The 16299-nt window shown below is 34.3% G+C and overlaps 1 protein-coding gene and 2 pseudogenes across 5 annotated transcripts in view; 2 read left to right on the forward strand and 1 right to left on the reverse strand.

The window, feature by feature from the left end:
• The window catches only part of BDP1 (B double prime 1, subunit of RNA polymerase III transcription initiation factor IIIB), a 75696-nt gene extending 59756 nt beyond the window's left edge, over positions 1–15940 (reverse strand). For 2 of the 5 annotated variants that reach the window (XM_023538121.1, XM_023538120.1), the window contains exons 1-8: positions 15487–15940; positions 13112–13388; positions 12310–12419; positions 11389–11448; positions 9793–9921; positions 8562–8695; positions 7515–7609; positions 1726–1780 (exon numbers count right to left, since the gene is read on the reverse strand). In XM_023538121.1, coding sequence (XP_023393889.1) covers positions 1726–1780; positions 7515–7609; positions 8562–8695; positions 9793–9921; positions 11389–11448; positions 12310–12419; positions 13112–13388; positions 15487–15698 — 1072 coding nt within the window. In that variant the 5' untranslated portion in view covers positions 15699–15940. The remainder of the gene's footprint in view (positions 1–1725; positions 1781–7514; positions 7610–8561; positions 8696–9792; positions 9922–11388; positions 11449–12309; positions 12420–13111; positions 13389–15486) is intronic. The other 3 variants (XM_011372736.2, XM_023538122.1, XM_023538123.1) reach the window with 2 other exon arrangements.
• Positions 420–538, forward strand: LOC111747177 (annotated as a pseudogene).
• LOC111747180 lies at positions 12875–12993 on the forward strand (annotated as a pseudogene).
• Positions 15941–16299: the final 359 nt, after the last annotated feature.

Raw genomic sequence — 16299 nt, forward strand, 5'->3', positions numbered from 1 at the left:
AAATAATCTGTAAAAGGTTCTCAGAGAGATTCAAAATTTAAGTTCTAAAAAACACCATTTAGGTTATTCTTTTTTTTACTTTCACTACAAAGCACAAAAATCAATGAATTGTAAAGGTATCTACTATAATCGTTTTAACAATGTTTCTGCACCCCACAAAGATGGTTTACAGATTTATAAATTATTTTCTGATTATAATGAGTAAAACATAATGAAAAATTTCAGGACACAACTCTAAAATGAAGAAGGTTGAGAACCACAATCTTCCAGATCTTCCAAGGGCCATTCCTGGAAGTGGTTTCCTTGAAGACTCAATATAACATTGGGTATAGAGCCCATTCATCTACCTTAGTGTTTACTCAAAAAGTAAACATATATGCTGAACGACCTAAGTCCTCTCTTCAGATTTTTTTTTTTCTGTCTACAGCCACACTACCCTGAACAAGCCCAATCCCATCTGATCTCGGAAGCTAAGCAGGGTCAGGCTTGGTTAGCACTTGGATGGGAGACCACCTAGGAAGACTAGGTGCTATAGGCGTAAAAAATAAAAAAATAAGGGATTGAAAGCTGACAAGATCCTTGCAATCTGTGAGGTCAATCAAGGGTTGCCTCGCCTAAAAAATTTTTTTTAAAAATAAAAATATAAACAGATTTTCTTTTTCTAAGATTAGTACTACAGCAAATAGACAGTGAATATATCTGCTAATCATGAAACGTTGATAATTATCTTCCAAACACATAGTAACTACTTTAAACAGGACATTTAACTCTGTTTTTCTTTACAGATCCCTTGATGTCTTTCTCTGGACTTGAGAAGAAAAAAACTGTTAATTTTAATGAAGCTGAAAGGTATACATCATTCCTTCAAATCAGGTCTAAATTCAAATGTCATCTCTTCTGATAGAACTTCCCTGACCACCCAATCTATATATTCGTCCACCTAATTCCTTCTTTTTCCTTTTTCTGAAAAATTAATCACTATCTGAAATTATCATGCTTACAAACCATATCCTCTCCCCCACCCAATTAGACTCAAGGCTCTAAAAGCAAGATTCTCATCTGATCTGTTCCCCATTATATCCTCAATGCCTAAACAGTGACTAACACGTTGCAGGTGCTTAATAACATTGATTAAATAACTGAATGACCACTGGAAGTAATCATCTATAGCAGAAGTCCTCAACTCCCAGGCTGTGGACTGGTAGCAGTCCACGACCTGTTAGGAATCGGGCCGCACAGCAAGAGGTGAGTGGCAGGTGAGCAAGTGAAGCTTCATCAATATTTGCAGCCACTCCCCAGCTCTAGCATCACTGCCCTTAGCTCCACCTCAGATCATCAGGCATTAGATTCTCATAGGAGCACCAGTCCCTGGTGCCAGAAAGGGTGGGGACCGCTGATCTATAGTGTATCTTCCAGCAACAATTAACTCCTTCTTGAATACAGCTCCCTCAGAATAATGAGCACTTAGAAATGGTATGTTCATCCATCTGTAACTTCTTGAACTCAGAACTCTGCTCACTTGCTTCTTGATGTTTTAGCTAATCCCTGACTATAAACCTGTATCAGCTGCCAGACCCACAAGGCTAAAAAAAGTTTCCAATCTTATTCTTTCTAAGATAATATAAAGACAAAACAAATCTAAAACACGATGAAACCAAAGACAAAAGATTAGTCGCTTTTTAGGATCTCCAAATGATCCGTTGTAAAAAAGCTCTTAATACTTACGGAATGCTTTGTCTATTCTCCATCCATTTGTTTTCTCTTCCCGTTTAAACTTATTCTGTTAACAAAACAGAAAAACTTATAGTAATTTTCTGCCATTAAACAAGTGAGGATTATGTTTTTTAAAAAAATAAGCATTAAAATGAACCTCTTATAGTAACATCATTCCCAAATAAATGTCTTTGCCAATAGGTAAGTTACTTTCATTTTTAGCTTTTTAAAAATAGGGATGAAAGATTTATACAGAGCTTCCTGATCCTCTTTGTGATCAATAACATGAATCAGCAATAGAAGCTGGATTTAAAGGATAGAAAAAATAAAGTCCACTAGCATGGAAGCAGAACAAACCTATAGTTAATTAAGCTGACCAGTATTAACTCTCTAACAACTTACATATTCATACCAAGTTCAATCTCTTACATTATTATTCCAATATGTTTTAATGGCATGGAGATGAGACTGAAATGAAACAATTAAGCAAAATTTTGAAGCAGGCCAAGTTTATCTTTGGAATCTTCTTTATATTAAGGCACATTTCTTCATATCCCATTCCCAGTTCCACTCCAGATTAACTCCATTACAATGGAGATACAAGGGTTTTAAGACTCAATCCATCCTTACATCATTAGGATGTCTGAAGGCATAAGTTTGTCTACTGATTTTTCTCTCTCCTGGAGGTATATGTATACCTATAAACGTAATCCAGACACTGTATATGTATACCTCCAGGAGAGAGAAAAATCGGTTAATCTCTCCCTTCTACAGATCAGTGGTCTAAACCTTTTATTAAGAACATAAAAATTAAACTTTTTATTGAATAGGAAAAAGCACATAAAAGAAAGGAACTAAGTAGTTACTTTATGGCCCCCTTCTTTCCTCCACAAGAACCTAACCTTGAATTTTAAAGCAATTATTTTCTTATATTTCCTTACTGTTTATCATTCAAGGGTACATCCTTAGGCTTTGTAGTTTACCCTTGCCCATTTTTTAAAAATTTCATATAACTTTAACATCTTTTAAACTACAGATTACTCTTTTTCATTCTTTATTTTTCTTCATAAAACTTATCACCAAGTAATACAAAAGTTTTCAAGGATGACTATCTTTCTCCCTTAAAAAATCATATTATTCTTTAAACATCTCAAAAGTTAACAAAAGTTACATCCATAAAAAGTGACAGGCTAAATTAATCACTAAATTAAACATCCTGAGAGAAATGCCAATAGGCTTTATGCATCATCCAGTTGTAAAATATTGCCACATCATATTTTATCTAACCGGGAATAGAATTCAGAACAATTTAAAAGTCTGTTGAAGAATGTTTATTAGTAGTACATTAGGTCAAACTGTAGGTCAAATTTCATGATCACAAAATAAATCCTATATTCTCGACCTCTCACCCTGACAATGTAACTGGTTACGGGTTTGTCCCACACAATCCAACCACACTGTAAATTAACAACGAACAAAATAAATGCATCAACTATTTCCAAGCACTGGACAACAGGCAGAACAAGAAGGACTATAAATCCATAATCTCGGACAGAAGGGAAACATACAAGATATACTAACATTCACCCTGGCTCTCTGCCAGAGCTAAATTTCCTAACCAATGAAAGGGAGACAAAGGCCAAAGAGAACACAGAGATCCTACTGAGCTTAGGAGTAGAGAATCCTCAGGGGCAGGGTACTAAAGAGAAGACAGCTATTTAAAAGGGAGCCTCACAAGCCTGGTGGAAGCACCCCATGTCTTGGTCTATAAAATATCTAGTTGCATATGCCCAGAGTATGAGGCCTAGTAGAGAACAGTTACTATAGGAACAAAAGCAGAAGGAAGATACTAGAAGTCACATAACACAGTAGGATGACAGATTTCTAGCCTACATGAAGAAAAGACTTTGTTAAAACCCAGACATTTACCAGACATCAGTAAAGCCATCACTTAGAAATAAAGACCACACTCAAGAATGGACTTTCTCAATCAAGGTTCTAGCATGAGACTTAAGCCCTAAGGCCCTAAGGCACCCACTTTATGTAATAAATTACCTTCTCCAAGGAAGGTCATATTAGTACATGACCATCCTTGGAGAAACTAGAAAACAGCAACTCCATTTATTTTCTGTTGCTCAGATGAGAAATGTAGAGTTAAGGATCAGTCTAGAGCTGCCTTAAAACCAAGCCTTGAGAGGAATGAGGAGAGTTAGCAGTGCATTCACTGCCTTCTATAAACAAAAGTCAACACTCTTTAAAGAAAAAAAAAAAACATAATCCAGACACTGTACACACATCATCTACAATGGCCAGCACACAACACACACACACACACACACACACACACACACACACACACACACACGCACACACACGAAAAGATAGAAAAATGTGATGCACAGTCAAGGAAATAAAAAAAGTCAATTGAAACAGATCCCAACATGACCCTGATATTTAAAATAAGTAGACAAGAAAGTCAAAGTACCTGTTAAAAACATGTTTGAGGATTTAAAGAAAAATAAAAAATGACCAGATAGGTAAATCTCAGCAGAGAAATGGAAACTAAGAAAAATAACCAAGTAGAAATTACAGAAATAAAAAATATAATACTGAAATTAAACATTCACTGAATGAGCTTAACAGCAAACTGAAGACAGCAGAAGACAGGGTCAGTGAACTTATAATATGGTAATAGAGAAAAAACAGACTGAAAGAGAAAAAAGATTGAAAAAAAATGAGCAGAACTTTAGTAACCTGTAGTACAATGTCATGCAGAAAAATACAAGTAAGCAGAGTCCCAGGAGAGAATAAAGCAGAAAAAATATTAAAAGAAACCATCACTAAGCAAATCATAATTACACTGCTTAAAACCAAAGTTAAAGAATAAAATCTCAAAACAGTCACAGAAAAACAATCCATCACATACAAGGGAAGAATGGTATAAATGATGAGTGACTTTTCATCAGAAACACTGGTCAATGGAATATTTTTAAAACACTGAAAGGAAAAACTGTCCAAACCAGACTTGTATGTCCAGCAAAAATATCCATCAAAAATGAGACTGAAATACAGACTTTGAGATATGGAAAACCGAGAATTTTTCAACAACAGATCTACCTTTGAGACAGATTTAAAATGAAAAAACCACCAAAAATGGTAAACATGTAGCTAAATAGTAAAGACTAGTTTATTTTTTCTACCCAATTTCCTCTAAAAACAAAAGACTCTTTAAGCTAAAGTTAAGTTCATTGTAATGTGGGGTTTACAAGGTATTTAGAAGTAAAATATGTAACAATACAAAGATGGAGGGTAAATGGAATTATACTTGTAAGTATACGAGTAAAATGGTACAAGCAAAAATAAAACTAATACTAAAAAAATAGTTGACTACTCCAAAAGGCATCAGAAAAAGAGGAATAAAAAAACAGATGAAATAAATGGAAAATAGTGAGATAGTGGGCTTAAACACAGCCATATCAACTACTACGTTAAATATAAGTGAACTACATTAAATATAAGTGAACTAAATTATTACATAGAAATGTAAAACATATTTTGTTTTAATTTTATCAAGGGTCAATAAAAGAATACAATGAACGTTTTCTCTCACAGAAATGCAATATATAATAAAATTAAATTAAAAGGCAGAGTGTCAGACTGGATAAAAAAAGCATAACCAAATGTAAATCTAAACCACAATAAGATATCACTTCATACCTGTTAGAATACCTATTATCAAAAAGACAAGAAATAAATGTTGACAAGGAAGTGGAAAAAAGGAAGCCCTTGTGTACTGCTGGTGAAAATGTAAACTGGTGCAGCCTCTATGGGAAACAGTATGGAAGGTCCTCAAAAAATTAAAAATAGAATTATCATATGGTCCAACAATTCCACTTCTGGGTATTTAGCTGAAGGAAATGAAAACAGTAACTAAAAAAGATAATCTGTACCCCCATGTCACAAAAGCCAAGACACGGAAACAATCTAAATGTCCACTGATAGATAAATGGATAAATTGTGTGTATGTGTACACACATATATGTGTGTGTGTGTGTGTGTACACATACACATACACACATGAACAGTGGAATTATTATTCAACCATAAAAAGGAATGAAATCTTGCTATTTGTGACATGAATGGACCCTGAGGGTATTATGCTTAGTGAAATAAGTCAGACAAAGAAAGACAAATACCATATGATCTCTCTTATATTGGAATCTAAAAACAAAACAAAACAAAAACCAAGATTGTAGATACAAAGAAGATTGGTGGCTGCCAAAGGCAGGAGGAGGGAGAGGATAAAATGAACTGGAATCATAACTAAAAAAAAAAATTGTTTTAAGGAAAAAAGATAAAAGAAATCCTACCCCCCACTGCGATGGTATGACGAGATGGGGCATCTGGGAAGTAATTAGGTCACAAGGGTGAAGATCTCATGAATAGAATGAGTGCCCTTATAAAAGGGACCCCAGAAAGCTCTTGCTCTCTTTCCTCCATGGTAGAATACAATGAGAAGTCTGCGACCAGAAGACAGTCCTCACCAGAACCTGACCTTGGTGGCACCCTGATCTTGAACTTTCAGCCCTCAAAGCTATGAGAATAAAAGTGTTATTTTAAAAAAAAAAAATTACAAACCAATATCCCTCATAACAAAGATGCAAAAAATACTCAAGAAAATATAACAGAATTCAGTAACATATAAATAAAATAATACAGTATGACTAAATGGGATTTATCCCAGAAATCCAAGATTGGTTCAACATTCAAAAAGCAATGTAATTCACTATCCCTTTTCACTTTTCTACACTTTGCCCAATGACCCACTGAAACCACACTAAACTTTTAAGGGAATAGTCTAAACTATTTTTGAGAGAAATAGTCTAGTGACAAATTTATCATTAACTACTTAAATAAGCTCCTCTAGACAATGTCTAGCCTTCACAGAACTTTAACATTTTGTTCTGCTTATATCAAAGATCAACATTAGAAAACACATTAAAAAATATAAACAACTTCTCATTTTTTGTAGAAATATAATGACCATTACACGGCACAATGCTCCCCAGGTTAAGACCAATCCATGCCTAGTCCAAGGGGAAAAAATAAAAGTCAGTATTTCCTAATGGTTCCTTTAATGAAGGAAAAAGTCCATGGTTGGATAAAGATCTCACTATCAATTTGAAATGTGTTATGGCAACATAGTGAGCACTCAAATGCACTTCAACACAGGAAACTTGTATTGAAGGTTCTCAAAAAAAGGAACTGTAAAACAGAGAAAGTTCATCCTTTTAGGCATACTGAAGCACTAATTGACATCACTGCTTTTGTTAATAGTGTCATTGGTTGTCCAACAGTTAAGGTAGCCTAGGAAAGCAATGTTAGATCAGAAAATGAGAACTATGTAACTTAGCATGCTTCTCTTCATGACTTCCTAGGAAATTCAGAAATATATTTTGTGATCAAAAAGCTGCCCTTAACCCAAATGTACAGTACATTTATTTTCCTTCTTCATTATCTAACTCTCCTTATATCTTAGTTTCAGAGGCTTTATTGGTACTCTCTCAAATACATTTTAGAAGTGGGCAAAATATAAATAAAAAATATAATACTACTGTTAAGGAAATTGTATTCACATTAGAATTAAGAAATATTACATTACTTTTGAGCTATAACAAGAAATAGGTTTACCAAAAACATAATAGTGAAAAAAGGTGGACTGAGATTTAAACCAAAGGTTAAAAAAATGTTAGTAATTTTTAGCCTCTTTCCAATCAACAAATGTAATGGGTTTACTTTACCTTAATTTCTATCCTTGCTCTGTGAGGAAAAAGCTGTCCAATCATAGAAAAGTCAGTTCCTACCATGCTGATGGCTAAAAAAAACATATCTGTTTCTGTAAAAATAAAAGATTTTGAAAGACTGAAAATTAATCTTCTCAATAATGCAAAGGTGAAATAGTCTTATCTAAACATATATACTGAGCTAAAAATAAATCTGATGGTACTTAATAGTTTTGTATTAAAGTCCAGTAAATGTTTAGTCATAAAAATATGTATATATACTTCAATTTTATTGCAAACAACCTCATGGATCTAAAAACATCTTCAAACTTTTATACAGAAACATGGTGTAAGAAATATGCATGCTCATACTAAAGCAGCTAGAATTAAAAAAAAGAAAGAAAGAAAAAAGACATCCTGCATATCTGGTCTCTAAATCAGTCATAGCCTATACGATATTAGCACTACATAAGCAACTAAGATGTGCTTAGTAGCATGTGAAAGAAATTAGCTAGAAAAATATATAAAAAACTTATCAGAAGTAATTTCGAGAGACTAAGACTGGGGAAGTCAGAGAAGTAAAGAATCTTTTTGCTATATATTATTGTTGTGTTTGAATTTTTTTCCCAAAACTGTATTATTTCAATAATAAAAAATAAGCAACAGTATGCAACAAGTATTATATATTTTAACAGCATAATCTTTACTTTTAGAAACTTTATTGTGCAATACTATCTGAGGTAGAATATTATTATAAGCATTACAAACATTATAAATATTGTTAATTTTTCATTAAAGCAGTATTTGTTGTACAGGCATTTGATAAAAATATTCCCAGCCAAAATGACCATAATGCTAATTTCTAAAAAAGATTTTTAAGATAAAGTCAGAGATATAGTTCCATGGTGGGGGGAGGGGGGGAAAGTACCAATAAAATTAGCTAAAGAAAAAATAACATAGTAGTTTGCACTTTATTTACTTAGAAGAGACCTGGTTTAATTCAGAAAATATTTCACTTCAACTTCAAATAAATGACCTACACAATTTAAAATGAAAATCAGTTACCTTTATTTGACCATGGTTTAGAGTAATAGTTTTTCCTAAAGCTTGAATATGTAGTTGTAGAACCACGCTCAAATATGGGGTCATTTTCCTCAACAACACAGGGACCTTTTGTCCTTAAAACTTCTACAGTTAAACTGAAAGAAACACATTTTTAAATAGATCCACACTAAAAACAGGAATGAAACAAATAGTAAATGATATCTGAATAGTGATATTTTGAAACTCATCATGGCAGAGTCATCAAAAGTATAATATACATTTGAGGTATGCATAGTTTCTAAGAAACCGCTCACTGTTACTTAAAATGTGATTGCCAAGCAGTAAAATAAATGCCAACTTTTTTTTCATCTTTAAAAGCAATATAAAATTAAGAAAATATCTTTGGACCACCTAAAACATTTGTTTTACTGACTTCTGCATGTCTCCTTTAATGCATATTATCTTACCATGCTAAACCCAACAAGAGATACTAAGAAACATATTTATGTTTTACATTCCTGCACACAAAGCAGTTAAACATGCTTTTAACTACTTAATCCAGTAAAATCATCACAAAATAATGGAAAACATGGAAAAACAATTACTGACAGTATTACATTTATGTTTAATTATCACAGAACTTATATGCTATGATTTTTTTTATTAATTAAACTGTCGGAACTTCCCATCCCTCTTTTTTATTTCTTTACCAAACTATCTTCTTTTAAAAATATATATATACTTTGGAAAGACAATGCCATATTTGAGAAATCTAATATCATGAGAAAATGAACCAGGAAGAGAATTAAACCTCACCATAACAAAACTCAGAAAATGCTAAACCTGTATTTCACTGTATCTTTAGTTATCATCATACATTAGAATATGGTATTAGTTAATAGCATGAAAACTTGAATACTGACTTCAAGACTGAGTCAATTTTTGAAATCTATCTTCAGTGGAGGACAGCATGAGATTAGCGCAACAACTCATTCCAATTACCAGTAAAGTTAGTAAAACAATGGTGGTAAGTTAATGGATTATAGGTCAGGAGTACCATCTTCTCATACAAAATATGAAGCTATAAAAATTGCTAAAAATTAGAAAAGAATCTAACATATCTATTTACAATATCCATTATGCAAATATAAACATTGTTGTCTAAGTGACAATAACAGATACAGAAACTCAATCTTTCTCATTAGACAAAGCACTTTAGTTCTTATGACACCACATCTCTCTCTTTTTTTACCTTTCTTCATCCAAAATTATAGAACCATCTTCTGCCACTTTTACTCGGGGAACCAGCAATGGGCCATCATCCAGGTCTTCTTCTAGTTCTTCATTATCTTCAGTATCAGGAGTACTCTTACCTTCTTGCCTACCATATGTAAACATAGTTAATTCATATACCCATGAGAAATGCTTCTGACTACTATGAACTTCTAAAGTAAATTATTGGAAATCCAACATTTTATCTATTTCTAATTTTCCCTATAACCTAATTGAAAATACTATGTGTTGTTAAAGACATAGTTATAAGATTTTCTCAAATTTTATCTGGGAGCATTTAATAAGAAGCCTTTATTTTCTTTGAAAATAAAGAGAAATAAATGCTCATCTTTTCTATCTCAATTGACTATCAGAGTAAACCATCCAGGTATTATACAGTTAACAAAAAATAACTCTCACATTTGTATAGTACTAGTTTCCAGATCATTTTATTAACTCTTCAGAACAACCCTTGAGGATTGAGTATTTTCATACTCATTTGAGGCTTGAAGATAAGTAACTTTTGCTGTAGATTACACAACAGTAAGTGTACAGCAAGAGCCAAACAGTTTTCCAAATAACGACTCCAAGTCCCACATACTTTCCATTTAATTACACTGTCTCCTTAAGGTTTTATTGAAACAAATCCCACATACTTTCCATTTAATTACACTGTCTCCTTAAGGTTTTATTGAAACAAATATAACTTATAAATCTATAAAAAACGTAACTGATTTGTAAAGCTTGAGATTCTGTTTTAAAACAATGTAAACTTCAAGTAAAACAGTAATCATTACTTAATAAACCTTGAAGTAACAACCAGAAAATCCCAATATTTCTGCTAATTTGCCATAATCCCCCACCTTGAATTACAAGGCTACAATAACTTCCTAAGAGATCTCTTGGAGGGATTTCTTTGGATACCATCATGACAGTGCAATGTGGAAGGCAACAGGGAGCTTGCAAGAAAAAACTCTCTAGTGACATCAAAACTACACATACTACAGGACACCCTACATAGAATGCTAAGAAAGGGACAAGAAGGGGAAAGGAAAAGGGATAAAAGGGGGAAGAAAAAGAGAAAGGAGGGCAGAGGAGGGGAGGGAAGGAAAAGGAAGAGAAAGGAAGGGTACTATATACATGTTTGTTTAAATAAACATAGGCTAGACCTAGAATGATACACTAAAAAATTAGTAACATTTGTTGCCTGCAGGGAGAGGAACAAGATGGCAGAAAAACAGAGTTGGAAGACTTTTTCTCAGTACACTTTTGTTCCTTTTGAATTGTGTGCTATGTGAATATATTACTATTCTAAAGCAAAACAAAACCCCTTTTAATTATAAAAGCTTTCATTTAAAATCATAACATTGGTCATTTATATATGTAATACACAAACAGTGTAGGGATTGCTTACCAATTTAATCAGACAGCAACTTTTATTCTTGTTAGTGATTCTATTTAAAATTTCCTATCACATGAAATTTAACTACAAAAGGAAGTATCACTTGATTTCACTTTTTAAAAAAATGTACCCACACCAGAATATATTCAAAAAAGAGTGAGATAAAATGCTTACTCTCTCATCTGGATTGGTGTCAATGATTTTTCAGTTTTCTTTTCTTGCTCCAGTGAAGAACTATTAACCGCGAATAACAGAAAACTTTTTAATAAATAGTTAATTTATATTTTGTCAATTCTATGTATAGGCAAGAAGGAAATTATTTTAATTTGCATTTTTTTAATGATATACCATAACACTACTATTAATGATGGTTTGTCTCAACAGTCAATTTTTCAGTCAAAAACTTTTATCATCAAGTATAAATAATTTGTTAGGCCCTACGCAGGGAACTCTCTTACCCTCTAATTCCTCAATAAAGGGAGGCTCCCAGTCTGAATCATGAAGCAACCTAGTGGCTTGTCAAGCAAATCAAAACCTCCGTTTCTGGCCTTTCTTCGACTAGGCCAACGCCCTAGTGAACCTGAAAAAGGCTGTACTGAAAATATGCCACTACTCCTACATCCACTGGCTAAACCTTCAACACCACAAATATGAGATTTATCATAAACCCTCTGCTTCTCCAGGCTAACTTTGATTAAAGAAGCTTTGTTCTTGGAGGATTTGTTAATCAAGTGCCACTGCATTTAATTAAAAGAGCATAAAAATTAGATCACCCCTTTAGATCAGGTTATACTATACAAGAAATAAAAATTACAGTCATGATTAGAAAAAAGTTTGGTTATTTTTACTACATCTTTATAATATAAAAAAGAAAACTTATTTTTAATCTCAGAGGTAAAGGGCATCATTTTTCATCCCAAGAAAACAGTTACTTGAAATACCACTAATTTATGTTGTAAAATCCTATTTAAAAAGACATCAGGTATGCTATAAATTTTATCAACATGTTTTTGGAAAATATGAAACTGTACTCTAAAAATGACATTTAAATCACTACATACTCAAAGAAAAATGAAACAAATAAAGTTTACTTACATCATTGGATTGCTATCTGGCAGGTAATATATGAAGTCTCTCATAGTCATCTTTGAACGATCTGGTGGCCTCTGGCTTTCATTTATGGCATACTTGTTTTTCCATTGCTTCTAGATACATATATACACACACAAACACACACACAAAGATCCACTTTTATTTTATAAATATAGAATTTCAAATGTGCTATATTCAAATATACAGCCCATTTTTGCATTCGTTGCAAGTTCCTGAATATTACTCCTACCACAATTATGCCTACTCTTAGGGAAAACCTTATAAATTGAACATTAAAAAGTTGCAGCACGTTAAGGAATTTTAAAAACTAAAGTGACTGGGACTGGACAAAAACCCAGTGTATAAAATCATGCTCAGTGTGTGTGAAACTTCTATTTGTGACCTTCACCAAAAACAATGACAGATAATGAATAAAATATATAAAAGTTAATATCACGGAAATAATAGCTTAAGTCCACAGTGCTTCTAAATTATTCTGTTAAAAGGGGATACTCTATTAACACAAGGGACGTTATTTGGTTTTACTCCCCCATAAAAATGCTACATAGTCTACGGCCATGCCACCCTGAACGTGCATGATCTCATCTGATCTTGGAAGCTAAGCAGGGCTGGGCTTGGTCAGTAGTTGGATGAGAGAACACCTAGGAATACCAAGTGCTATAGGCTTTAAAAAAAAAAAAAAAATGCTACAGATGCTTACGCTTATTTTGTCTCTAAATGATGCCTGACTCACATAAAACAGAAATCTAGCAGGAAACAGTCAAAATTCTGATTTTTCTCTTACCTTCTCTTTTCTTAATTCTTCTTTTAACATTTCTCTCAGTTTTTGGGCTTTATATATTCGGTATCTGTCTGAGCATGGCTGTTTCTCTTTTGTTGGAATGGGGTTTGGCTGTGAATCTTCTTGATTAACTGTAGATAAGGGATGAGGTTCTGAAGGAACACTGACGCTAGGCTTAACCACTGTAGAAGTACTTGATATTCGCTTTCTTCTCTGTGAAACAGTAGAGGAAGATTTATTGGATTCTCCAACATCATTCTCACCATCAGTCTTTTCATCACTGTTGAAATTCAAAAAGAAAAAATAAAGCATCACAGATATTCCTTTAAATATTTTAGTTTTAAAAACTACCAGTTAAAAATCCAAAACAGTAAGATCTCATTACTAAAAATATCAATGACTAGAGATATATGTTCATTACGACAGAGGTTGCAATAAATATTTTGATGTAGTAAATCTTTTTTAATAGATCTGTAATGAAGACTGTTCATCTTTTCAAACTTCAAGTCCTTAAGCACATTAGAGCACATCATTTTATGTCATGCCAGGTCCCTCAAAAAACAACAAAAAAAAATACAAAAAAACCCCTAACTTACAGGAACAAAGCTTAATTAGCCAAATTTTAATCACTACATAACTGAGTTTTTTTATATTAAGTTTATAATCTATACTCATGTCCTCCAAAACTGATCTAAATCATCGGCATTTTACTTTAATTATCGACCTGAGAGCAGTCAAACTAAACATATAAAATTTTAAATCTCTGAAATATTTGTATTGCAATATTTGAATATATACATTTAGCTACATTAATCAAACCAAATTCTATTTGAGGCAGAAATCATTTATCTTTTGTCAGGCACACCTCTACTCATACAGCTATTAAACTCCTCAGTCAGAAAAAGTGCTCAGTCACTCTAAATCACATATTAGATATAGTTCAGATTGGATATAAATATTACAAGAATGGCCTGAAAGCAAGTTAAGTCAAAAAGAAAGAGGGTATAAGTCAAGAATTAAAAGCAGTCTACTTTTTTCTTATGTTGCAGTTATTTTAATATAAAGGAAAAATGCCTAAATCTATAGTATACTTTTTCCAAAAAGTCTCCAGTTTGAATTCTCATCTCAGGCCTTATCATGTGACATATGCACCATCTGCATTTTGCCTAATTATGTTGAATGCACAAGGATAGAACACAGACTCTATAGATTTTTGCAACTAAGAAAGACTGACACACAGAAAAGAAAAAAAACGATAAAGTGTACTCCCTAAATGTCAACTCTAAGAATTAAATATCCTCCAGCTTAAATGTCAAGACTATAGACTCTTAATAATTTATTAAATTATCAATCATCATGCATTACATATAGTTAAAAGGATCTCTGCAAACTTTAACAGTGATTGGTATTTGTAACTCCATTTTGGGGAGGAATTTTGAAACAAATTCATGTAAGAAACTTGGAAATTACTTAGCATCGTTAAGCTAGCAAAATAACACACTACACCCAGCACCAGTTCAGGCCAGCCTAGGAAGTAGAGTCAAAAACAAAGGAATAAAATTTTACCTTCAAGTCACAGCATAAACAGAATTTATACTATCTCACTGTCATTCAATAGGGTTGGCTTTTATTGTTTTCCTCACATACATAGTGCAGAAACAGGCATTAGCCTGACATGTCCTTAATTACTTTGCTCCATCACCTTTATTTTAAACAAATAACTTTTTGTAAGCAACTATTCTGCCATGCCCTGTGCAATATGGTTTATATCAGTTATCTCTAATCTCCACAATAATTCTCCAAAGTAGGTAATATTATCCACATTTTACAGATGAGTAAATTCTGCCTGGGCAAAATCTACCAAATTGTTAAATTCTGTATAACAATCCTGAATCCAAATGCGATACATGACAAATCAGAAAACATGGTCACTATGTTAAAGGAACACACTCTCAAATCAAAGCAAGTACCCAGACCTTCTTTCCCTGACATAAATCAGCAGGACCAAAGTAACACTAGTCTTCTTTTAAAAATAAATGTTTTCAAAATTTAAAAAAAAACTACAGTAACCTAAATTTTCTAATGAATAGCACCACGTATGGATATTCTTCAAGACTGTTACATCTGGATTCCTCCCACGACCACTTAAGATATGGTCCCCTCCCCAACAATCTACATATCATAACAAATTCCATATTTGCCATACCCTGTGGTCAAAGGGACAAACTACAGTTTGCAGTGAGTTTATCCGGCCTCAACTGTAAGACTTAGTGCAAGCGACGGAGTTACTCATACGATAAAGTTCATCTGCTCAGCTTCCAATACACAGACCCGGAAAGGTGGAGCAGATAAAAATGCTCCCATCTTCAAGCATTTACCTCCTCCTGGGAGCCTCTTCTTGGGGCTCCGCTCCCCCGAAATCCACCGAGGGCACATCTGGAGGCTCCGCTGGCTTCGAGGAAGAAGCCACTGCAGGCTCCGGCGGCCTGGGAGCCTCTTGTCCACGTTGGGGATTGGGGGCAGTGGAGGTCCTGGCACCTGCCCCAGGCCTGACATTCGGCTTCACGCTAAGGCGTGCCCTGCGGAACATGGCGGAGCCACGGGGCCCGGGGAGGCGGCCCCAAGGCCGCTCTCAGCCCCGAGCCCCGGCCGCTGCCCGGAGAGGGGATTAGTAACTACGCCCTTCCCACAAAGCCACTAGCCAGTCCAGCAGGCAGCTACCGCAGTTTCACGCCTCCGCCGCCGCCTCCTGCCTCCCGCCGCCGCCTCTTCTTCATGACCCTGCCACACTCAGTTTCCCCGGTACACCTTGCTCCCCGCCCTCAGAGGGCGCCTGAACTAACTGCGTCATCAGTGAGCGCCGCGGAATGACGTAAGACGCACATCGCCGAAGCCATGGTAACTGTCAAACTACAGAGTCTGAGTTACCTGAGAACCGGAAATAGAGACGCAAGGCGGTGGGCTCTCCCCTCTACAGGTGTCCTTAAGAGTTATTGAAAAGCGGGGAAGAAGGTAGTTAACTCCTCGACCCAAAATTTTATGAGAACTATTAAAATCGCTGGCCAAGCGCTGTTTTGGGCAGAAGTCACCATGCAAGAGTGACATTGACAACCATGTTCAAAGCCACAACAGCTGCTGCTTCCCTGCCGCCAATAAATAAATAAATAAAATTGCTGGCCGATTTTGTTTTC

Source organism: Pteropus vampyrus, unplaced genomic scaffold (genome assembly GCF_000151845.1).
Source record: "Pteropus vampyrus isolate Shadow unplaced genomic scaffold, Pvam_2.0 Scaffold213, whole genome shotgun sequence".
Classification (NCBI taxonomy): domain Eukaryota; kingdom Metazoa; phylum Chordata; class Mammalia; order Chiroptera; family Pteropodidae; genus Pteropus; species Pteropus vampyrus.